This window comes from Ammospiza nelsoni, chromosome 24 (genome assembly GCF_027579445.1).
Source record: "Ammospiza nelsoni isolate bAmmNel1 chromosome 24, bAmmNel1.pri, whole genome shotgun sequence".
Taxonomy (NCBI): Eukaryota; Metazoa; Chordata; class Aves; order Passeriformes; family Passerellidae; genus Ammospiza; species Ammospiza nelsoni.
Window position 1 is genome coordinate 5,756,032 of NC_080656.1, and position 24,842 is coordinate 5,780,873.

General features: G+C 47.1%; 3 protein-coding genes across 4 annotated transcripts in view; all 3 read right to left on the minus strand.

Annotated features, from left to right (window-relative positions):
- Window positions 1-1,953: 1,953 nt before the first annotated feature.
- Window positions 1,954-6,255, minus strand: LOC132083498 (TLC domain-containing protein 5-like; the record flags this gene model as incomplete). The annotated part of the gene is made up of 3 exons (XM_059488194.1): window positions 1,954-2,492; window positions 3,708-3,912; window positions 6,139-6,255. Coding segments are annotated over 3 exons (861 nt in total), but the record flags the coding sequence as incomplete, so codon positions are not given.
- A 3,454-nt stretch (window positions 6,256-9,709) lies between these two features.
- LOC132083632 (TLC domain-containing protein 5-like) lies at window positions 9,710-14,120 on the minus strand. Of its 2 annotated transcripts, none has more exons than XM_059488428.1 (3): window positions 13,792-14,120; window positions 12,994-13,190; window positions 9,710-11,564 (listed from the first exon to the last, which is right to left on the minus strand). In XM_059488428.1, exons 2-3 carry the CDS (start codon window positions 13,187-13,189, stop codon window positions 11,062-11,064), a joined length of 699 nt encoding a protein of 232 aa, XP_059344411.1. In that variant the 5' UTR covers window position 13,190; window positions 13,792-14,120; the 3' UTR covers window positions 9,710-11,061. The 2 variants fall into 2 exon arrangements, with proteins under 2 accessions (XP_059344411.1, XP_059344410.1); XM_059488427.1 differs by lacking the exon at window positions 13,792-14,120 and adding an exon at window positions 13,471-13,515.
- A 4,011-nt stretch (window positions 14,121-18,131) lies between these two features.
- POU2F3 (POU class 2 homeobox 3) overlaps window positions 18,132-24,842 on the minus strand; it is a 51,463-nt gene continuing 44,752 nt past the window's right edge. The window contains 5 exon segments of the mRNA XM_059488364.1: window positions 18,132-18,327; window positions 19,404-19,536; window positions 21,008-21,074; window positions 22,516-22,677; window positions 24,698-24,834. Coding sequence (XP_059344347.1) covers window positions 18,288-18,327; window positions 19,404-19,536; window positions 21,008-21,074; window positions 22,516-22,677; window positions 24,698-24,834 — 539 coding nt within the window. The 3' untranslated portion in view covers window positions 18,132-18,287.

Here is a 24,842-nt window from a genome sequence, read left to right on the forward strand (position 1 = left end):
CAGAGCAGCACAGCTGGGAAAAAGAACCAGCAAGCCCCAACCAGCCCTTCTGGTCTCCTTTCAAGGCTTGAGAGTGCTGGATGGGTCAAATTTGCTCTCCAGGACCAGCTCATCAGTTGGCCCTGCTCATCTGAAGGGGTTTTTTGGGGCTTCTTCAGGTCTTTGGCTGCAGCAAGCAAGGCTCAAGCAAAAGGGGGCACCTGAGCTGCACCGGAGGCTCAAAGGAAATGCTCAAAATCGCAGCAAAAACAAAGGAACAGCTTAAGGACGTGCAATGAAATCAACTCCAGGAGCTGCCAGCTGGGCATGGTTTTTCCCTACAAATGGGACTGGATAAGTATTGCTTATTTTTCTCACAGGCAGGTTTATTTTTTGCTTTAAAAAGATCAGATTCTGGGCCTCTCATTTCTTTACTGAGCTGTAAAATAAATCTCTCTGACCCTCTAAATGTTCACTTTTATAAAGTCACTCAGACCCAATCAGAGGGAAATCAAAGCCCAGGGGTCAAGGCATCAGTTCAGATGAAGGAGAGCCAAGGTCAGTCTGTGGCTTCCACAGGGCAGATTCTGGGCAACCAGAAATCCCAATTTGGATTTGGGGCATGGCAGAGGGAATTTTGGTGTTCTGGAGACAAAATCAGGGCTTGGCTCATCAGCAAGAAAACCCCTGACTGGCAAATCCTGATGGGGCTTCTCAAAGTGGAGTGTGCTGGTTACCCAAGGAGCTAAAAGCAGTGTTTGTAGGGGAGTTTTAACAGTCAGGGAAGAAGAGGGAAAAATCAGGAAAAATTTTACCTTCTGGGTCTGTGTCTTTGGGTGTATTCACAGAGCACCTAGTCCTGTAATTAGGCAGTGCTGATTAGAGCTAGGTTCTGGACACTACAGAAAATAAGTTATCAATAAGTTAATGAATAAGTTATTGAAAGGAGTTAGAAAGGGTAGGAAACAACAACCTACCTAAAATACTGATTTTTTCTAGAGTCTCGCTCTAGCTCGACCACCAAAGTCGTTTCTCCCAAGGGAAACACAGGAATGATGAACCAAGTGCAGATAACAACCATCACTTTTTTCATATAGCACCTCTCGAGTAAAAATCTGAAAGTGCATAACAGATGGAGCAGCTCCATGTCCCCCAAGTCACAGAGGGGGAATGAGGCACAGAGTTCCACTTGTGAGACTTGCCCAAGGTCACACAACGAGGTGGTGGAAGAGCCAGAAATCCCAGCTTGGATGCAACACTGGAACACTTCTACCAGCATGAAGAGCCACTCTAGCTGCCTACACTGCACAGGATTTGGAGAGTCCAGCATTACCTCCTTCTCTCTTCCAAGATCCTGAAGGAACTGGCTACACACATCACTATTTACACCTGCACTACTGGACTTGCCATGATTAGTCTATTAAATTAGCCCTTCTTTCCCTCCTCGTTCAGGCTGCGCACACCAACGAGGTGGTGGAAGAGCCAGGAATCCCAGCTTGGATGCAACACTAGAACACTTCCTCCACCAGCATGAAACTCTGGTGAGAACTCTAGAACTCTAGCTGCCTAGACTGCACAGGACATGGAGACCTAGTGTTACCTCCTCCTCTCTTCCAAGATTTGAAGGAGCTGGCTACACACATCACCATTTACACCTGAACTGCTGGACTAGCCATGGTTAGTCTATTAAATTAGCCCTTCTTTCCCTCCACATCACCATTTACACCTGAACTGCTGGACTAGCCATGGTTAGTCTATAAATTCTTCTTTCCCTCCTCGTTCAGGCTGTGCACACTCTGCCAGCTCTGCCCAGTGAATCCATGGCATAGCTCCATGGCTTTCAGTGGAGTTAGGCCAGGGATAAATTTGGCTCCAGATCTGCTAACGTGCGTTGGCTCCTCTCCCTCCAGCAGCATTTCATGCACGAACTCCTCCTTGCCAGCCCGTGAACTCTGCAATTCTACTCATCCTCCATCAGTGCCCTTTGAGGTGCCCGTTGGTTTTCCAGCCCAGCTCGCGGCCCCTGCGGCTCCTCCAGGCCTGGTACTTGCTGATGCTCTTCCTCCTGGCGAAGCGGCAGATGCTGACCATGAACACCCAGGACACCACGTACATGACCACCCCGCCCAGCTTGATGTACCAGCGGGGCCGGGGCGAGGCCAGCTCGCAGTACATCAGCCAGGCCCCCACGCCGATGCGCACGCCCGTGAAGAGCACCACGAAGAGGAAATCCACCAGGTCGCCCGCGAAGGTGTGGTAGCGGCCCAGCTCCTTGAGGAACCAGCGGGCCTGCAGCAGCGGGTTGGTGATCTCGCTGCCGAAGATGACGGCGTTGACGTCGCCGGCCGACTCGCCCAGCGCCAAGGAGGCGGCGATGCCCACGATGCTGACCAGGTGGTGGGCCAGCATCAGGGCACCCTCCGTCTGGAAGTACACGCACCAGCACAGGTCAAAAATGAAGTAGCCCAAGCTAAGGCACAGCCCGTGCACCTGAAGGGTTGTGTTGGGTGAGCCTGAAAGGTAAAAAATAGAGATTTAAAGCGTGGAGGTGTGTCGCAGACATCTTTTATGGAAAATCCTTTCCTTAGGATTTTTCCTCCTGAGAGAATCTGAGATGCCTCAGGAACAAAATGCAAACAATGGTTATCTGCTGCTGTGGAATGCAACAGGTGCATCTGTGATTGGCTCATGTTGGTTGTTTCTAATTAATATTGGCGTACCAAAGGTATGAATATGTATTTGTATTTTGGGTATTCAATAGTTGAATTGAATTGATACCTATGGATATCAAAATCCATAGATTTTGGATATCAAAATCCATAGATCAATATCCATATTGGGAATGGGATGTACCGAAGTTATGAACATCTATTTGTACTTTGGGTATTCAGTACTTGTACAGATAAAAGGACTCTGTAATCACCTGTAAATTGCGGTGTGTATTTGGGAGCTATCCCACAATAAACACACACTTTCTAATTTTAAACTGTTAGAGAGTTTTTGTCTGTCACATTTGGATATTGGTACTAGATCGATATCCATATTTTTAATAAATCAGAGGCAGCAGGATGTGAGACGGGGCAGGGGTGTCACCTCCCTGTGACAATGCCACAGTTGTTAGTCTGGCAGCTGCACACACGTAGTCACACGCTCTGCCAAACTGCAGCTGGGGAGGGGCAGTGTCATGGACAGATTTTATGAAAAATCCTTTTGCTAGGATTTTCTCCTGAGAAGCTGAGAGACCTCAGAAATGAAATGTAAACAATGGTTATCTGCTGCTGTGGGATGCAACAGGTGGATCTGTGGTTGGTCTCATGTGGTTGTTTTTAATTAATGGCCAATCACAGTCCAGTTGTCTCGGACTCTCTGATCAGTCACAAGATTTTATTATCATTCAATTCTTTTCCTTGCTAGCCTTCTGATATCTCCTTTCTCTTTTCTTTTAGTATACTCTTAGTACATAATTTTCTTTTAACATAATATATATAATAAAATAATAGATCATCCTTCTGAAACATAGAGTCAAGATTCTCATCTCTTCCCTTGTCGGGGCTGCCTGCAAATTCCACATTTGGTGACCCTGAGTGAGGAACATTACTACAGCAAGATGCAGTACCAAGCTCTCCATTTCTCTGGGGCTGAGATATCACTGCAGGCACCAACCCTCCAGCAGGCTGGGGACTGAGGAGAGGCCCAGAGGAGGTGAGATCACTGATTTCCTCACTCACCTGGGTGGCTGAGGGGCCAGGGGCCGTCGATGAAGCCGATGTAGGCGGACAGGCAGGTGGCCAGGATGCCGTGGGTCAGGGTGACCAGCCTGCAGCTCCACTCGAGGCTCCGGTGCCGGTAGCGGTGGCAGAACCACTTGTAGAGGCAGAACCAGGCCAGCAGGCTGCAGGCTGCACGCAGGGGCAGCGGGAACTGCATCCTGGCCTGGGAACAGCGGGACATGAGGGATCAGAAGGACAGAGTGAGCAGGAGGAAGAGCCTGTGCCAGTGTCAGCTTTGCTCCATAACCATCCCGGCCCTGAGTGTGCAGAGCTGCTCCTGAGGGAGCTGCTTGCTCCTGGCTCATTTTCTCTGTGTGAAAACCACTTTATTCTCCTCACTGCGGGGTTCATTTCATCCTTACTAGCACCAAAACCTCCAAATCTTTTGGATACAAAAGAATAAGAACCTATGCCTATAAAGATTTGCTTTTTCAGCAGTATTTCTTTTATACATCTTCCCTTTATGCAATAATCTCTCAAACAAGCAAAAGACAAATTGCCAGAACAAAACTACAGCACATAAACACTTGTGGATGTTGCTGAAACCCTCCAAACACACATTACTTAATTCTACACCTCGTTCATACAATGCCTTCCCACGAAATTTGTTCATACTATGCCTTCCCATGAAATGTGTTCATATAATGTCTTCCCATGAAATGAGCAGTCAGGGCAGTGCAGCTGCGTCAGGCTTTGGGATACAGGAGTTTCCAAATACACATTACTCTATTCTACACCTCGTTCATACAGTGCCTTCCCACGAAATGTGTTCATACAATGCCTTCCCATGAAATGAGCAGTCAGGGCAGTGCAGCTGAGTCAGGCTTTGGGATACAGGAGTTTCCAGTTGTGCCAAAGCTGCTGCCCAGCTCTGGGGAGCACCAGAGGGACTGCACGGGATGAGGAGTCAGAGCTGCAGAGCCCAACCTTCCTGTCGGGCCTGTTGGAGCATTCCCAGGCGTGACTGCAGGCTGGGTAAACAAATCCATCATGTTTCAATGGGCCTCGGGAACACGGGGAGGTGAAACGGGGATGGGATAACTGCTCTGAGCAGGCATTGCCATTCACATCCCTGCTGCTCCAGCTCCAGACTCACAGCAGATGAGGAAGGGAAAAGGGACAAAAGGGACTGATGCTAGGAAGGCCAATATAATTTAAAAAGCAGCAATAATTATAGAACAATAAATAACAAAAAATAATATATAATAAATAACAAATAATTCTATATAATATACATGGACACAATAAATTAACAAACAACATGCAATCACATATAAAATTATGTATTTCCCTATATATTATTTTGTATTATCTCATATATTATTACGTATCTATACATAATAAAATATGTGATACTATCTATAATATCTATTATAAGATATACTATATCTATTATATAATATCTATATTATCTATGTAGCTATGTATCTAATATCTTTTATCTATGTATCTATCTATATTATAATTTATAATATAGATAGATACATATATAATTATATGTATATATTATACAATATCTATTATATGATACCTATATTATCTATGTATCTAATATTTTTATCTATGTATCTATCTATATTATAATTTATAATATAGATAGATATATAATTTTATATATAACATATAATTATAACATATATAATATATAATTTATTTTATATATTTATATAATATATTATATTTATATTAAATATATGACATTTATATAATATATAATATATAATATATAATATATTATATATTATATATTATATATTATATATTATATATTATATATTATATATAATTATACTATATATATTATATAATATCTATATTATCTATGCATCCATCTATCTAATATCTATATTATATTATAATATTATATTATAATATTATAATTATAAATTATAATATAGATATCTATCTATATTATAATTTATAATACAGATGCATATATAATTTTTATATATACACTATATAATTATTATTGTTATACTATATCTATTATATAATGTCTATATTATCTATGTATCCATGTATCTAATATCCATATATCTATATTATAATTTGTATCACCAGCAGCAATGAGGCCCTGAATGAAAGCAGCCTCTACAATAAACACATATGCCTAAAAACCCTGTGTGCAGAACAGCCCGAAAACGACTAAAACCCACACGGGCACCTCCAGCCCAGCCCCGTTATCCCGTTATCCACATTTTTTTCAGTCCCGGCGGGAAGATGGAGGAGCTCCCGGACGGCACCAAGAGCAGAACCGCAGCCCCGGGCACCGCCTGCGCACTCCCGGCCCGTCCCCGGACCCGCGGGACGCAGCGGCCCCGGCCCCATCCATGGCACCGGGACAGGGACGGGGACAGCGACGGGGACAGGACCCTTCCCCAGCACCCACCTGCCGGGCCGCGCTGCCGGAGCCGCCCCGGATCACGGAGCGAGCGGCGGCGGCCGAGGGGCACCTGGCGGCCGGGAGGAGGGAGCGCAGGGACGGGGATGGGGAGGAGGAGGAAGGGCAGGGATGGGGATGGGGATGGGGAGGAGGAGGAGGGAACGGGAGGAGGGAATAGGGGCGGCACGATGGCAGGAAAGGCGACCCGCGGCACCGCAGAACATCCCTGGGAAGGGGCACATCCCTGGGAATCCGCACATTCCTGGGAAGGGGCACATCCCTGGGAATCCGCACATTCCTGGGAAGGGGCACATCCCTGGGAATCCGCACATTCCGGGGACGACACAACATCCCTGGGAAGGGGCATCCCTGGGAACTCGCATACCTCTGGAAAGGGGCACATTCCCTGGAACCCGCACATCCCTGGGAATCTCCACATCCCTGGGAAGGGGCACACCCCAGAGAATCCCAACATCCGTGGGGAAGCCGCGCATCCCTGCCGTCCCTGCTGCATCCTGCGGTGCCCTCAGCTGGAAGGGATCCACCAAGCCCAGCTCCTGCTCCTGCGCCCCGACAATGCCACTCTGTCCCTCGGAGCGGTGTCCCAAAGCTCCCGGGGCTCTTGGGGCAGTGCCCATTCCCTGGGGAGCCTGGGCAGTGCCCAGCACTGTCGCAGACATCTTTTATGGAAAATCCTTTCCTTGGGATTTTTCCTCCTGAGAAGCTGGGAGGCCTCAGGAACAAAATGTAAACATTGATTATCTGCTGCTGTGGAATGCAACAGGTGCATCTGGGATTGGTCTCATGTGGTTGTCTCTAATTAACGGCCAATCACAGTCAGCTGGCTCGGACTCTCTGTCCGAGACACAAGCCTTTGTTATCATTCTTTCCTATTCTATTCTTAGCCAGCCTTCTGATGAAATCCTTTCTTCTATTCTTCTAGTATAGTTTTAATGTAATATATATCATAAAATAATAAATCAGCCTTCTGAAACATGGAGTCAGATCCTTGTCTCTTCCCTCAACCTAAGACCCCTGTGAACACAGTCACACAGCACCCTCTTTTCCCGATTTCCAGCCTAAATCTCCACTGGCACAGCTCCAGCCTGTCCCTGATCACAGAGATCAGCGCTCCCCCTGTGAGGAAGCTGCAGACCCCAAATTGTCTCCTCCAGGTGAAAATACCCAGCTGGGTACTCAGCCCAGCTGCCACCCCAGGTCGTGTCCCCACGGGGCAGCCCGGGGACACAGAAACCGGTGCCACACCCGCTGCAATCACCTGTGTGTGCCCCAGAGGTACAGCACAGAGCACGCCCAGCCTTTGCTCTCCTCACTCCCGATGGGAACAGAACCTCTGCAGAGCTCCCTGGCAGGGCAGGCATCTCCATTCACATCCTGGTGCTTCTTCTCACTGCAGGCATTCAGCACTGCCCATTCTCTCCGCTGCCTTCCACATCCCAGTTTCCCAAATTCAGGCTTTAAGCAGGACACTAAAGCAGCTACAAAAGTTCCTCCACCTTTCATGAGTTACAGTCAAAACAACCTCTCCCGCCCAAAAACACGGGGTTGGTTTTTTCCTTCATCCCGTCAAGTTTTACCTTTTGAAATGCACAGGGTGGGAGTGGTTTGACCTGCCTTTTACAGCTCTCATAATTAGTGCTTTCAGCTGGGTATTCACCAAGATACAGATCTTACTTTTCCAGTTCAGGCCGGGTGCAGGCTCCTGCTGCTCCAAAACGCTCATCCTCCTGCTATTTCAGCACATCCTGGTGAGCATTTACAGGGCATTTGCCTCTCTGACAAATCTGAGGTCTCATCGTGCCTCCCTCACCTTTGCTGGGCCTCCAGCAGCCTCAGTAACACCTGAGATGGAGCTGCTTTGATATTTAGCTTAGGAAAAAGAAAAGCGTGGACAGACAGGAGATTATAGGGCATTTTCACATTAGGAGCCTGGGTAGGGGGAATATTAGGAAAATAAAGTTCTTGGCTGTGAGGGTGATGAGGAGCTGGGAGGGAATTCCCAGAGAAGCTGTGCCTGCTCTGGAAGGGCCCAAGGCCATGGATGGGAGCAACCTGGGATAGGAACGGGATTTTTGGGATAAGATGAGATGATCTTTAAGGTCCCTTCCAACCCAAACCACTGTGGGATCCTGTGAGCAGCCAGGAAGAAAACCAGAGATGTTCACAGAGGAGCAGTCAGAGTTTTAGCAAGGCACAGATCATTTCATGCAGGACGTGGGACACACAGAAATTGTGCAGGATTTTTTTTTTTTTTGTAAACTTTGCACGGTGAGGTGCAAGGCAGCAAGTGAAACCCTCTCCCTGTGGATTGTACCAGAAGTGAGGTGCAGCTTCATACACCAAATTTCCTGTTTGCTTTGTGCAGAGTCAGCCATTTCAATGGGCTGCACTGGATGAACAGAGTTCAGCAAAACAGCTCAGGGCAGGAGCCTCTGCAGATGGTTGTTTGCACGCTGCTGCCTCATTTAGTGCAGCCACAGCCTCCCTCTGCCCTCCTGGAGCTGTAACCGGAGCTCACGGCACTGAAAAGCATCACAGGATGTATTTATTATCTTATCAGAATGTATTTATTGTCTTACCCACACTGGGAAGCTCCTTGTCCACAATTAAACTGGGAATAAACAAGAGCTGGAAACCTGGGAGTTCAACAGAACGTTACTAAAACTCAGCTTTTGTGGCTATAAAAGCCCTCAGGGATATCTGACAGATCAAAAGCATGAAAAATCACATTATTTGAAATAAGAAATACAGTGGGCTAGTGGAGCTGGGTGATTTTCTACTATCACATTAGAGGGTTCAGCACTAAACTTACCCTTAGGTGAGATGTGGCAGATGAGAACCTGAGGGCACTTATTTTACACCAACCCTCCCCAGGTAACTCTGGTTGCACACAAGCAGTCTGGGTGCCCTGGGATACCCTCCAGCACTGTTTTTGAGTTGAAAGAAGAGGTTTTTTCTCATTGGAAGCCAATCCAGGCTCTCCTCAACTCCACACAGCAGAGCCCTGGCCCAGCAGGAGCAGAAACTACCAGAAACAGCCACTCTGTGGTGAGTTAGGGCATCTTATAACCCCCAAGATGCTTTTGATTGCTTCTCAAAAAAAACCACAATTACTATGCAATTCTTATGAACTGGGCACTGCCCCAGTGAAACCAGAGAGGCAGGGAAAAAACAGAAGCACCCTGGGATGGAGAAGCCATGGCCAGAATTTAAATTATTATTTTTATAATTTATGGGGAACAAACCCCTCAGTTTGGGGGCTCCCAATCCCTCTGCAGCACTGATTAATTAGCAAAGCACGTTGTGGGTGCCTTGCTCACAAACCTGAGCTCAGTTTGGGGGCTCCCAATCCCTCTGCAGCACTGATTAATTAGCAAAGCAGGTTGTGGGTGCCTTGCTCACAAACCTGAGCTCCAGCTGAGCCCCACAGCTCCAGCCTGGGCTCATTTCCTCAGCCCCTCTCTGTTCCTGAGCTGCACAAAGGGAATGCTCCAGTGGCTTTGGCATCCTCAGCCTCCCCTCAAGACCCAGAACAAAAGAACATCGTGGCCATCGGTTCTTTTTCAAAGGAGAACATGACTTTATTAAAGTTCCATGACTCAGAGGAGGTTTTGGAAGGAACACAGAGAGCCTGGCAGGTGCCCACACCTCAGGAGGCCACTCTGGCTCCTGCTGTCCCAAAAAAACATCGGCCCAGGAACTTGCCCGGGTTCACAGCTGCAGTGCCTTCAGGGAACGTGCCCAAAGTGAGGTCATTTCAGGTTATTTTTTAATCTCTCCAGGCACCTTGAGGAGCCCCAGCCAGAGGCTGATATCTGCCCTGAACAGAGCCAAATTCAGTGAGATAAAGGCAGTGCAGGAGCCGCGTCCCCACTGCTGCCCTCCCTCACCTCTGCTTTTGCTTCTCAGCTCTCAGCGAGGCTTTTGGAGGAGCTAAATCTGAACTGTGGCCTTGAACAGAGGGAAATTCACATTAAAACCCCAGGGAAAAGGTCAGAACACGATTCTGAGAGGTAAAGAAAATGCGAGAACTGTTCCATGCTCTGAGACCTGCTGGTGCCCAAACATTCTTGGAAATAATCACACTTTTGACTCATTTGCCATGAATTCAGCTGAAATGGCTTAAAAATGAGCCAACCCCAGAACAGAAAGAGCATCCAGGGGGACCTTCACTATCCTCCCTCTCCCACAAAAACCCTGATTATTCTTTTATTCTTCTTAAGCAATCCCAGCCCAGGCCAGCACCTGTTCATGGAGTTTATTGGCACAATTCTAATTCCTGACTCTTGTTTGTGAGGGCCTGAGTCAGTCCCAGAGAAATCCCTCTGCTCTGAGATCAGCACCCAATGGAAGTGTGAAAAAAGCAGTAAAGGAAATGTGTCATTAAAAACAAGGAGGTAAAACACTGCCTCGCCTTGAGTACCATCACTTCACACACTCAAAGGACAACTCCACTACACCCTGCAAGCACTTCAGTCTTGTTCAGAATCTTTCACTCGAGTATTTACACATTGTCCAAATCCAGGATTATTAAGGAGGGTGAGGCTCAGTAAATCTTTGCCCCTTACCCAGTCCCACTGGCAGGAAAATGGGATTTTTTTTCATATTTTTCTCTATTCTGCATTGGAAATGAGGACAGAACATACAAACTGTGCAATTAGTGGTTGCAGGTTGATAATCTCTGGTGTTGCTGGAGAGCTCAGGGAATCAGTGCCAGGCTCCTCAGTTCCCACTCAAATCTCTCAGCTTGTCCTTGTTCCTAGCACCGATCCATCTCCTCCAGGGGCAGCAGAAAGTCAGTTCTGTGTCATTTTGGGAGTTCTTTTCACAGGAACAAGCTCCAGCAGCCAGGGGATCATCCTCTACAGCCCATTAACGAGCAGCCAAGCAGTTTCCACAGGCGCACTGCTACTCCTGACGGGATCGTGCACCCACAGAAGGGGCTTTTTTCCACAATTTCCTCCTCACAAAGTGACAGATTTCAACCATGAACCCCAAGGACACCACGTACATGGCCAGGCACCCAGCCTTGAGCAGCCAGTTGGGTTCTGGGGACGTCACCATGCCGTACGCGATCCACGCGCCCGCCCCAATGCGCAGCGCCAGGAAGAGCAGCACGAAGAGGAAATCCACCAGCTTGCCCAGGGCAGTGTGGTAGGAGCCCATCTCCCGCAGGAACCAGCGGGTCTGGAGCAGGGGGTTGGTGATTTCGCTGACAAACACCACGGCGTTCACCTCCGTGGCCGATTTGCCCAGCCCCAGCACCAGGATCATGCCGCAGATGCTCAGCGTGTGGTGGAGCAGCATCAGGTCCCCCTCGGTCTGGAAGTACAGGCACCAGCCCAGGTCAAAGATGAAGTAGCCCAAGGTCAGGGAGAGCACGTGGATCTGGAGAGGGGTGTTTGGTGAGCCTGCAATGGAAGGTGTGCGTAAGAAAAATCTTAAATAAAACCCCAGGCTGTTTTAAGATTTTCTATTTTTCTGCGTTATAGATCAGTACAGGTCGATTGTGCTTCTCTCCTCCTGAATTTCCAGCCTTATCTAAGTGCCAGGAAGTATTTGGCACTATTAGGTGGATCTGGAGAGGGGTGTTTGGTGAACCTGGAATGGAAGATGTGCATAAGCTCAGGGTTTTATTTAATATTTTTCTATTTTAAGATTTTCTATTTTTCTGCTTTATAGATCAGTACAGGTCAATTGTGCTTCTCTCCTCCTGAATTTCCAGCCTTATCCAAGTGCCAGGAATTACTTGGCACTATTAGGTGGATCTGGAGAGGGGTGTTTGGTGAACCTGGAATGGAAGGTGTGCGTAAGAAAAATCTTAAATAAAACCCCAGGCTGTTTTAAGATTTTCTATTTTTCTGCTTTATGGATCAGTACAGGTGGATTGTGTGTTTATCCTCCTGAATTTCCTGAATCAGGTGGCACTATTAGGTGGCAATATTTGGTTCTGCTTCCCCTTCACACCCCAGCCTGCCCCACACGTGAATCTGGAGAGGGGTATTAGGTGAACCTGCAAGGGAAGGTGTGCATAAGCTTGGGGGTTTTATTTAAGATTTTTCTATTTTAAGATTTTCTATTTTTCTGCTTTATAGATCAGTACAGGTCAATCGTGCTTCTCTCCTCCTGAATTTCCAACATTATCCAAGTAGTGCCAGGAATTAGGTGGCAATATTTGGTTCTGCTTCCCCTTCACACCCCAGCCTGCCCTGCACGTGGGTCTGGAGAGGGGTGTTTGGTGAACCTGGAATGGAAAGTGTGCATAAGCCTGGGGTTTTATTTAAGTCTTTTTTCTATTTTTCTGCTTTATAGATCAATACTGGTCGACTGTGCTTCTCTCCTCCTGAATTTCCAGCCTTATCCAAGTGCCAGGAATTAGGTGCCAATATTTGGTTCTGCTTTCCCTTCACACCCCAGCCTGCCCAGCACACCCATCCCATCCTGCCCCACCGCTGCTTCCTTTCTCCTTCCAGCCTTTTAGGACAGCCAGACCTCCATCAGCAGCACCATCTGAGATTTAAGGACAGCAAAACCCTGCAGATGAATTTCAGGAGTTATTGGACCCTTCAAGATGTGAAAGCACTTTGTTCTCCATGCCTCGCTACACCTGATGCTGCGATAACCTCAAGCTGCCAGCCTGGAAACTTTCAATTTGTACGTGGACTAGCCAAAAAAAAAAAAAATTAAAATAATAAAAGGATTAACAGTGAGAAGTGGTGGAAAAAGAAGCAGTGGAATTAAAATTTGGCCCCAAACACACAGCTGTGAGAGGAGAGGAAATCATCCCCTTCCTCCACCTGTGCCAGGTGAGCACAGGTGAGGGTGAGATTCCAGCCATACCTGCGTGGGTCAGGGGCCAGGGGCCATCCAGGAACAGGACATAGGCCGAGAGGCAGGTGACAAGGAGCCCGTGCAGGAGGGTCACCAGGCGACAGCTCCACTTGCAGGAGCGCTGCCTGTTGCAGCGGCAGAGGCAGCTGTAGAGACACAGCCAGGCGGCAAAGCTGCAGCTCACCTCCAGGGCGATGGGAACCATCCTGCTGGGCACGGAGGGACAGCGTCAGCAGGGCAGAGAGCCGTGCCCACCCCGAGCACCCAGCCCATCCACGGAAATCCCGGACAGCGTGGGGAAAAACCCCACAAAAAGCGGAACAAACCCGGTCCCCCTGCCGTGAGCGCCGTCTCCAAATTTCCCCAGCGGGAAAACAAACCACAACCCCAACCCTCCCTCTGAGGGCAGAGGTGCTTTGGCAGCGGGAGGGACCAGACCCCATCCCCATCCCAGCACGGGGGTACCCCAAAACCCCAAATCCTCACCCCGCTCCGGCTCTGCGCTCCCGGCACCTGCGCCCGGCTGGGGCTGCCCGGGCGGGGAGGCGGTGCCAGAGCTCCGGGAACTTTTTATCGTCCTGCCCGGCCCTTCCCAGCCCTGCCCGGCCCTGCCCACCCAGCCCGGCCCGGCCCGGCCCCGCCGCATCCCCCGAGGATGCTCCGCCGCATCCCCGCCGTCCCTGCCCCGCTGTCCCTGCCCCGGGGCTCGCAGCTCCGCTCCGAGCATCCCTGTCCGCCCCCGGGGCAGGACCAGGGCCGGCCAGGGAAGGGGAACGGGGCGGGGGAAGCGGGAACAGCGCTCGGTACCTCCGCCCAGCCCCGGCTGGAGCCGTCCCGGAGAGCCCAGACTTTATTTTGGCTGGGCGTGTTCCTCCCTGGGGATGGGGAATGAAGCTGGATCAGGCTGGGTGCGAGGTGCTGGTGCTCTTTATCTTCTTTTCTTCCTTTTATTTATTTTTCTATTGTTTTGCCGGGTGTCCTGGAGTCTTCCTCCAATCTTTCAGCTGGGAGTACAGGGAGCACCTTTGTGCGGATTGCACATAAATAAAGCTGGAGGAGGTTGGATGGGAGGTGCTGGTGCTCTTTATCTTCTTTTCTTCTTTTTATTTTTATTTTTTCTATTGTTTTGCCGAGTGTCCTGGAGTCTTCTTCTAATCTTTCTCTCAGCTGGGAGTACAGGGAGCACCTTTGTGCGGATTGCAGGGAGGGGAGGATGAGGAGAATGAGGAGGGACTCAGAGGTGATGGAGAATAAAGCTGGATGAGGCTGGATGGGAGGTGCTGGCGCTCTTTATCTTCTTTTCTTCCTTTTGTTTATTTTTCTATTGTTTTGCCTAGTGTCCTGGAGTCTTCTTCCAATCTCTCTCCCTTTGTGCAGATTGCAGGGAGGGGAGGATGAGGAGGATGAGGAGGGTTCAGGCCGGGCTGGGAGTGGTGCTGGACACTCGGGTGATGTGACACAGAACGTGCAGAACAGGATGAGTGAGGCAGGAGCTGAGCTGGGGCCAAGTTCATGGCTGCAGTGAGTAACAGGACAGGGCTGTGCTTCTGCCGAGCCCTGCCAGCCAGCTCGGTGTCAGCACTGCGTCATCCCTGACTCAGGCTGCTTTAAAATCTGATACTGTGTCCCCAAAACAAGCCAAATTTCCCCTGCAGCCAGAGCTCTGCACTTGGAGTGAAACCACTGAGAGCACAAGAATGAGGTCTCCTGTGAGCTGCACAGGATGCTCCTGTGAGTTACACACTCAAATATCCTTTTATTTGGATTGTAGATTATAGGTTGTTCTTATATTTGAGCTAAAACTTGCTGATATTTGTCTACAATTTTGAATTGAAAATGGGAGTGAAACCACTGAGAGCACAAGAACCCTTCCCAGTGAGATCTCCTGTGTGTGCTGCACTCCGCAGGATGCTCCTGGGAGTTACACACTCAAATATCCTTTTAATTAGATCATAGATTATAGGTTGTTCTTATATTTGAGCTAAAACTTGCTGGTTTTTATCTCCTTTTCTGGCATTTTGAAGTGAAAATGGGAGTGAAACAACTGAGAGCACAAGAGCCCTTCCCAGTGAGATCTGCCATGTGAGCTGCACAGGACGCTCCTGTGAGTTATACACACAAATATCCTTTTAATTGGATTGTAGCTTATAGGTTGTTCTTATATTTGAGCTAAAACTTGCTGATTTTTGTCTCCTTTTCTACCATTTTGAAGCAGGGGGAAGGGGATCCCACTGCAGTTTCAGCTTCTGTAAAGCTGAGCCTGAATTTAAGCTAAAATGTTTATTGGACTGTTAGGATCCATTCCAATTCTACCAGAGCTGGAAATCCCGAGGCTGTGAGCATCAGGAACGATGAGGGACCTTGGTGGCATCATTTGGGCGCTGAGAAATGCTCAAAATCTCCCTTCAGGCCACAGGGAAATCTGGGAAGGACAAGGAATATTCCCCCAGCTTGTGCTCCCTCTCCTCACAGGTGGAAATCAGAAGAGGAAAGAAATAAATGAACAATAAAATAAATTAAATACCAACAAAAATTTGTTCATTTTCCAGTTCTCCCCAGCCTTGCTTGGACTTGGGAAGTGCTGAATGTCAATTTATGAGCCACAGCATCTCTCCTTGGAGAGGGGCAGGCACAGGGAGCACAGGGATGCTCCAGGCACATTCCATGGGGAACATTCCCCCAGCTTGCACTCCCTCTCCTCACAGGTGGAAAGAAATAAACGAACAATAAAAAAAAATTAAACGCCAACAAAAATTTGTTCATTTTCCAATTCTCCCCAGCCTTGCTTGGACTTGGGCACTGCTGAACGTCAATTTATGAGGCAGCCCAGCCTTGGAGAGGGGCAGAAGCTCCAGGCTCAGCTCAGGAGGTCACTGAGTTCCCACAGGCACCAGCTGCTCCCTGCATTGTTCCTGTGGCCGTGGTGGTGACTCCAGCTCCTGGAAAGCTGGAATTTCCTGCTCTGCTGCTCTGGAATCCCTCAGATGCTCTCTGGAATCGTTCCTGGGTGCCAGGGGGACGAAGCTCTTCCCCTTCCAGCTGGAGCTTTGTGTGGAGCAAGCAAACTGCTGCTGTTTGTTTTCCCACTCGGGGCCAGTTTATCAATAAACCCCAGGGATTTGTCGTTGTGTTTGTAAACTTTGGGGAGGAGGTGAACCCTCAGGATGTTTTTGTACAACGCCTGGCACAGCTTGGCCTTGATCTCAGCGGAAATATTCACGTGCAGGTGCTGTTATTCAGCTTTTAACACATTGGTGGTTTCCCTCCCAGTTTTGTTTTTTATTTTGGAACATTATTCCAAGATTCATGCAGGTGGGAGCAAACGACTTGAGGAATTCCTGAGAACCAAATGGAATGGTTTGGAACAGAAGTCTACCTAAAATCCAACAGAATTTGGATTTTAATGTATCTTCTCAAGGCTCTAAGAGCATGGGGATGTACAGTAAATTGGAAATAGATTATTGGAAATAGCTGATTTAATTTTATTTTTAATTAAATATTCACGTGCAGGTGCTGTTATTCAGCTTTTAACACATTGGTGGTTTCCCTCCCAGTTTTGTTTTTTATTTTGGAACATTATTCCAAGATTCATGCAGGTGGGAGCAAATGACTTGGAGGAATTCCTGAGAACCGAATGGAATGGTTTGGAACAGAGGTGAATTTGGATTTTAATGTATCTTCTCAAGGCTCTAAGAGCATGTGGATGTACAGTAAATTGGAAATAGATTACTGGAAATAGCTGATTTAATTTTATTTTTAATCTCTTTTGATCAAGGGGCTCACAAACCTCTGCAAGCTTGGACTGAGTCATATAACTCTGAAGGCAAAATACAAATTACAGCTCAGCTGCCAGGAGTTAATTCAAGAATTCCTGGGTGAAACGTGCAGGCTGAGGTTATGAAGACAATCAGAGCTCACTGTTTAAATAATTGCTGATAATCTATGAAATAATTTGAGATTTTCACAGTGGGAACAAACTGGAAACTACAGCAGTGCAGGGGTTTGGGTTAATAAATGTCCTCGGTGATGGGTGGCAGGAGAATCAGTTGGGATGTTCATAATTTCCTAAATTCTGCAGTTTGGCACAAATTGAGCACTGGGAGAAGGAAATTGGATTTTCATCACCATTGCCTATCAGGGATCAAGTCCTTTCTCCAAAGTCATGCAGGAAGTAAAATAAGACAGAGTGGCCCAAAGGTTCAGATTAGTGTTTAAATTTGTCCTTATCTGCTAATCTTAAATACCCATATCAGCCAAAATTAATTAAAAATAAAGGAAAAGTAAGAGTGGAATTGTAACCATTGGCTGTGAAAATTGACATTTCCTTTGGAATCTTATGGAATTCCCAACCACTTGCACACACCAACCTCAAGCAACACTACATGAGCACAAAAACAGAGAACAGAAAATAAATTCCTTCCAGCTCAAAGACCAGAGGGCATCTCAATAATAGCTTGTTATTATTTAGTATCAGATAAAACCCAATAAAAGAGGAAAAAAATTAAAAAGAGAAGGCCAAGATTCATTTTCATCCCATTCATTTGTGTAAATCAACACAAATCCCAATTTCCCCCAAGGTTTCCAGCAATAACAAGACCTGGACACAAGTTTTGCAAAAGACAATTTATTTTTTTTTGGTTATTTGTTTGGTTTTTTTTTTTTTTTTAAAGGAAAAAATAAGAAGGCTCTAAAATACTTAATTAACAAAAAAAAAAAAAAAAAAAGGAAGAAAAATAAAACAACAAAAAGCACCTTTAGAAAGGGGAGCAGGAGCAAAGCAAGCGGATGGAGAGCCTTGGGGGCAAACCAAGGCTCCCACCCAGCCACGGGGCTGCGGTGAAATGAACTCAAACCTCGGCTCAGTTTGGGGGCTGTGCGTGACAGGGACAGCAGGAGGGACCCTCCTTCCTTTTGGGGACCTCTGGGGCGGCACGGGGACAGAGAAGAGAGAGGCAGAGACAGAGAGAGGAGAGCCCTGCACAGGAGCCCTGCCCGGGAGGATGCGGCGCTGCAAGCGGAGGAGCCATGCGAGGACAGCTGCAGGGACAGTGCCACCGCGGGGGCTTGGCCAAGGGGACAGTGCCACTCTGGGGGCTTGGGCAAGGGGGACAGTGCCACTGTGGGGCTGGGCAAGGGGGACAGTGCCACTGTGGGGCTGGGCTGCAGTTTGAGTCCCGGCACAGCCCCGCTGCTGGCGGATCCTGGCGCAGGCGGCCGTGGAAGGCACTGGAGGCCCCGAGCATCACTCGTGGGCGCTGCACGGCCTGGAGGCACAGCTGCTCCTGCCCTCGCTGCTCCAGCTCTCAGTGGAGGTAGGTGGGCTGGTTCCATCGGTACCAGGAGCTGTGGGCGGCATGCAACAACAAATAAATGAATAAATTAATAAAAAGTTCCATCTCTGAGTGAAAATCATCCTGATTCTCAACCTCACCACAGACATATTTTATGGAAAATCCTTTCACCAGATCTTTTCTCCTGAGAAGCTGAGAAGCTTCAGCTTCTCCGTGTTTTGCTGCTTTGGAATGTGATTTGGAGAATTATTAAATTGTTTTTACTCAATGACCAATGACAGCCACCTGTGTCGAGGCTGTGAGCAGCCACAAGATTTTATTGTCATTCCTTTCTATTCCTTTCAAGCCTCCTGATGAAATCCCTTCTTCTATCCTTTAGTATAGTTTTAATAGATCATTTTCTTTTAATACAATATATATCATAAAATAATAAATCAGCCTTCTGAAAGATGGAGTCAAGATTCTCATCTTTTCCCTTGTCCTTGGACCCTCAAACACCACCACACAACCTGACCTTGGTCAGCACATCCTGCAGAAATCACATCCTGCCACTCCTGAGCATCCCAGAAAACCCTCAGCTGGAAGGGACCCACTTTTTTTTTTTTTTTTTTTAACACAAAAACTTTCAAACCTTTGGTACATTTAAACCTGGCATTGCATTTTGCACAGAACCTGTTTTTCTAAGATGTTGGATCAAATTCTGAAGCCTGACCACTTGGGTCAGACTCTGAGAACTTTCACAAGAAGTAATTTTGGGTTTTTTTCCCTCTAAGAGTCAAAACTAATAGATTTTGTATGAAGACAGGAATGGGGACACTTCCTAATATTTAAAATCTGTATTCAAATCCACATTTTACAGGTTGGGTCTAGCCCACAATCCAACTCATTTGGCAACGCTTTCTCTTCTAATCGAGATATCTAGCTCAAATCCAAATATCTTGTTCAGATATCACCAAATCCAACTTATGTACCCGAACAACCCCCCCCTGTCCCTGAGAGGTCACACAGGAACACCCCACGCTGCTGGAATCCCTAAGGGTTTTCCTGTTCTTCCTGGAGATCCCGGTGTTTTCCCCGATGCCCTGGGTTGGTTTGGGGTTTTTTTTTGTGGGGTTTTTTCAGCCTTACCCTGAAGAGTTGAAGCCAGAGGAGTTCATGGCAGCTTTGGAGTTGCTCTGGGCTGTGCCAGGGCTGCTGGCATGGAGGGCACTGCCAGGGGACGAGGGCCTGCTGGAGTTCCCTGGGGAGCACGAGGATGTCACTGTGAGGGACAGAGCACCGTGAGCCTGGCAGCTCCTCCTGCCCCAGCACGCCCACCCCATCCCTGTGCCCACCCCGTGGCTCCTTGATGCCAGCCTGGGGAAGGTGGAGGAGACCCAGGAATGTCCCCTGTTCCTGTATCTGGGAATCTCTGGTCTCCACAGAGATCTGACATTGACCCACCTTTATCTGGCTCTGATTCCCTGCCCTGGGGAAGAGGAGGGGATGCCATAAGCGTCCTGTTGCTGTATCTGGGAATTTCTGGCCTTCACAGACAACTGACACTGACCCACCCTTTATCTGGCTCCTCTGATTCCCTGGCCTGGGCAAGGTGGGGGGAACCCAGGAATGTCCCCTGTTCCTGTATCTGGGAATCTCAGGTCTTCACAGAGATCTGACATTGACCCACCCTTTATCTGGCTCTGATTCCCTGCTCCTACCCTGGGGAACATGGGGTACCCCAGGAATGTCCCCTGTTCCTGTATCTGGGAATCTCAGGTCTCCAAGCAGATCTGACACTGATCCACCCTTTATCTGGCTCTGATTCCCTGCTCCTACCCTGGGGAAGGTAGGAGACCCCAGAAACATCCTCTGTTCCTGTATCTGGGAATTTCTGGCCTCCAAGGAGATCTGACTCTAACACACCCTTTTATTTGGCCCTCCTGTTTACCTGGCCTGGGGAAGGTGGAGGGGACCACAGGAATGTCCCCTGTTCCTCTATCTGGGAATCTCTGATCTTCACAGAGATCTGACACTGACCCATCCTTTATCTGGCTCTGATTCCCTGCCCTGAGCAAGGTGGGGGGACCCCAGAAATATCCCCTGTTCCTGTATCTGGGAATTTTTGTTTTCCACAGAGATCTCACTCTAACCCTTTATCCTTTATCTGGCTCTGATTCCCTGCCTGGGGAAGATGGGGAACCCCAAGAATGTCCCCTGTTCCTATATCTGGGAATTTTGGTGTCCACGGAGATCTGACTCTAACCCACCCTTTATGTGGTTCCTCTGATTCCCTGCCCTGAGGAACCCCAGGAATATCCCCTGTTCCCCTATTTGGGAATCTCAGCTCTCCAAGGAGATCTCACTCTAACCCACCCTTTATCTGGCTCTGATTCCCTGCCCTGGGGAAGTTGGGGGACCCCAGGAATGTCCCTGTTCCTCTATCTGGGAATTTCTGATCTCCACCCTTTATCTGGTCTCCACCCCTAGAGATCTGACTCTAACCCACCCTTTATTTGGCTCCAGTTGTGCCTGGCTCCCAAACGTGACCACCCCAGCCCAGGATTCTGTGGAAATGTCCTTCTGCCCGGTGTTTTCCATGGTTTCACCCCACAGCACAGCTGGGCTGTTCTACCCACATATTCTGGCCCAAGCCAAGGCTCTGACTGAGATTATCCTGCAGATGTGACCCAGAAATGGAGGGGTCAGGGAGAAGAGGGCAAAGGAGGGAAGGGAGGGTCCCCAAGGCTCACCAGTCCCAGGCATGGTGCTGTGCACGGGATTGACGGAGAGGGGCCCCAAGGAGCCTGAGGTAGAGACCTGAGAGGGGAGAAATCACATCCTGCACTGCCTGCACAGCCCCCTGCATTCCAAAAGCCAGGAACTGCAGAATCTGAATTTTATCTTGGATTTCCGAAATTTTGTCTCTTATCCACTGAGGAGGCTCCTGCTGCTTTTAAATGGCAAAGGCACCAAGCAACTCTTAAATGAAGCAGCAGAAAAGCAGCTAAATTGATATCAGCGCATGCCATTCCTCATCTCCCATTAATTTGGGAAAGATTTCCTTCATCAATCTCAAGGGGAAAAGCTTTGGGATGGCATCATGATTTGACTAAATTATCTTACAATTAAACTAATCAATTCCTCCTAGGAAACTTGTCTTTTCTTTCCAGTGTTTGCAATATACAGAATTATTGCTTAATGAATTGTTATAATTTAGCTGATTGTTTTCAATGGATGGAATAATAATAAATTATATTCATATAAATAATAAATTATACATATCTGTCATATCTATATTATATATATATATATATATAAAAATTCTGAGTGAGATTCCACTCAGGGGGCTGAATCCCAAGCCCCTCACCATCCCTTTCTTGGGAAAGATTGTTCTTCATTCATCTCAAGAGGAAAAGCTTTGGGATACCATCATGATTTGACTCAATTATCCTAATCAATTCCTCCTAGGAAATTTTTTTTTCTAGTGTTTTTAATAAACAGAATTATTGCTTAATGAATTATCATAATTTAGCTGATTATTATTCTATCCATTGAAAATAATAAATTATATATACATGGATAGCATCATGATTTGACTAAATTAGTTATCCTACAATTAAACTAATCAATTCCTCCTTGGAAACTTTTCTTTCTAGTGTTTGCAATAAACAGAATTATCACTTAATGAACTGTTATAATTTAGCTGATTGTTTTCAATAGATGGAATAATAATAAATTATACATATATATATAATTAATAAATTATATATATATATATATACATATATCAAACACAATTATATATGTATATTTAAATAATAAATTCTGGGTGAGATTCCACTCAGGTGGCTGAATCCCAAATCCCTCACCCTCCCTTTCTTGGGAAAGACTTTTCTTCATCAATCTCAAGGGGAAAAGCTTTGGGATCGCATCATGATTTGACAAATTATCCGACAATTAAACTAATCAATTCCTCCTAGGAAACTTCTCTTTTCTTTCCAATGTTTTCAACAAACAGAATTATCACTTAATTTCTTTTCTTTCCATTTTTTTCAATAAACAGAATTATCGCTTAATGAATTGTTATAATTTAGCTGATTGTTTTCAATGGATGGAATAAAAATAAATTATACATATATATAATAAAATATATATATGTTATATATATATATATATAAATATATAAATAATTATGTATATAAAAATGATAAATTTTGGGTGGGATTGCAGTCAGGTGGCTGCATCCCAAGCCCCTCACCAGTCTGGAGTTGTAGATGGGTGATTTGATGGGGGATGGCATGGGGCAGCTGATCCGCTTCTCCTTCTGGCGCCGGTTGCAGAACCAGACCCGAACCACTTCCTTCTCCATGGAGAGCTGCTCTGCTATCAAGGAGATCTCCTCTGAGCTGGGCTTGGGGTTCTGCTGAGAGAGGCAAAAGGTTAAAAAAGCCCCAAAAAGCACAAGGAAATCTCTGAGCTGGGCTTGGGGCTCTGCTGAGAGAGGCAAAAGGTTAAAAAAGCCCCCCAAAACCCCAATAAATCTGCTCTGAACTGGGTTTGGGGGTCTGTTAAGAGAGGCAGCAGGTTTAAAAAACCCCAAAGAGCGCAAGGAGATCTCTGAACTGCAGTCTCTGAACAGAGATCTCTCAACTGGGATCTCTGGGCTTGGGGCTCTGCTGAGAGAGGCAGCAGGTTAAAAAAGCCCCAAAAACCCCCAATAAATCTGCTCTGAACTGGGTTTGGGGGTCTGTTGAGAGAGGCAGCAGGTTTAAAAAACCCCAATCAGCAGAAGGAGCCCTCTTGGCTTGGGGTTCTGCTTAGAGAGGCAAAAGGTTAAAAAAGGCCTAAAAACCACAATGAAATCAGCTCTGAACTGGGTTGGGGGTTCTGCTGAGAGAAGCAAAAGGTTTAAAAGCCCCAAAGAACACAGGTAGACCTCTGAGCTGGGCCTGGGGTTCTACTGAGAAAGGCAGGAGGTTTAAGAGCTCCAAAGAACACAAGGAAATCTCTGAACTGGGATCTCTGGGCTTGAGGTTCTGCTGAGACAGGCAGGAGGGTAAAAAAAAACCAAAAAGCACAAGGAAATCTCTGAGCTGGGCTTGGGGTTCTGCTGACAGAGGCAAAAGGTTTAAAAGCCCCAAATAACAACACAAGGACATCTCTGAACTGGGATCTCTGGGCCTGGGGTTCTGCTGAGAGGGGCAGGAGGTTAAAAAGCCCCAAAATTCACAAGGAAATCTCTGAACTGGGCTTGGGGTTCTGCTGAGAGAAGCAGGAGGTTTAAAAGCCCAAAAAGCATCAGGGGCTGCTGGGAGGACAAGGGTGGGGTTGGCTGCGGGCTGGGAGGGGACAAAAGCCCTGTCTGAGTCTGAGGGCAAATATTTGGGTGAGAGATTATGTTCTGTGAAGCACAAAATGCCTCACGTTCCACATCAGCCCTCCCAGAGTCAGGGGGGAGATGAATCACAGCTCCTGCCCCTGGTATTGCACAAATCTCTTCCCTCTCTGAGCTTAACAGCACCAAAATCAGAGCTGGGCTCGCCTCAACCTGGTGGCCCTGCCACCATCCAGGGGACAGGAGGTCACAAAAGTCACTGCCTGTCCCTCCCCTTTCTCATTTAGAAAGGGAAATAACCTTTCTAAAGGTTATTTCTAAAGAGCCCACCCTGCCCTGAGTCATTTATTTTCATTCCTTTTGGCTCTGTGGGGTTTGCTCAGAAATGCCAAAGCCACCTGGAACAGAGGTGGATAATATAATCTACCAAGATAATATTCCCATTGCAGAAATTGCCTTCTACCAGCTAAAAATGAGCTGCTAAAATGATCTGATGAGGACTGCGCAAGTTTTGATATGAGGGAAAAAAAAAAAGGAAAAACAAGCTCAGGAACAGTTTTGATTTGAGAAATTTCCAAGGCACAGTTTAGTCCTATTGATTAAAGCTCTCTTTGATGCCTGTGGTGATTTTTCCTGAAATTCTTGGAGCTTAAAAAGTAGAAGGGTTCAACTTTTGAATGGGTTCAGGAAAAATATTTGGAGCAAAAAGTTCTGGGGTCTCAGAAGAGCTGCTCAAAGGGACATTGTGGCCACAGAGCTCCTGTGACACTTCTGCAACTCAGAACAGAATTGGGTGCAGAGATCAGCTTTGGCCCCAGTGATAATGGGGAAATATGGTGCTAAAATTGTAATTCCCTCAGAATAACATTCAACAGGGAAATAATTGGGAATTTCTTTAGGTTTAACACTTTACCTGTTAACTCCTTCAAGCATTTTTTTAACCTACTCTCAAATAATTGGGAACTCCTTTGGGTTTAACACTTTCTTATTGCTTCTTCAACCTGATATCAAATAAATACCCCCAAAAAAACCTCTTTTCTTGAGAGGACTCAGTGCCCCAGGCTCGCAAATGCCAGGCTGAGGGAGAGAAAGATTTTCCCCTCACATCTTGGAATCTCTTCTCCAGCGTGGAGCGGATGTTGGTCTCAATGCTGGTCCTCTTCTTCCTTTTCCGTCCAAACATCTCATTCACTGAGGGGTAGGAGTTGGGGGTGCTCATGGAGGAATCCAAAGGAGCAGATTCTGAGGGA

What these genes read in the sequence shown, in the direction of transcription:
- LOC132083632 (XM_059488428.1), bottom strand. Translation starts at nt 13,189, where the DNA reads ATGGTTCCCATCGCCCTGGAGGTGAGCTGCAGCTTTGCCGCCTGGCTG. An exon ending in CTGGCCCCTGACCCACGCAG is followed by an intron (nt 11,565 to 12,993) that starts GTATGGCTGGAA and finishes CTTCCATTGCAG; the next exon opens with GCTCACCAAACACCCCTCTC.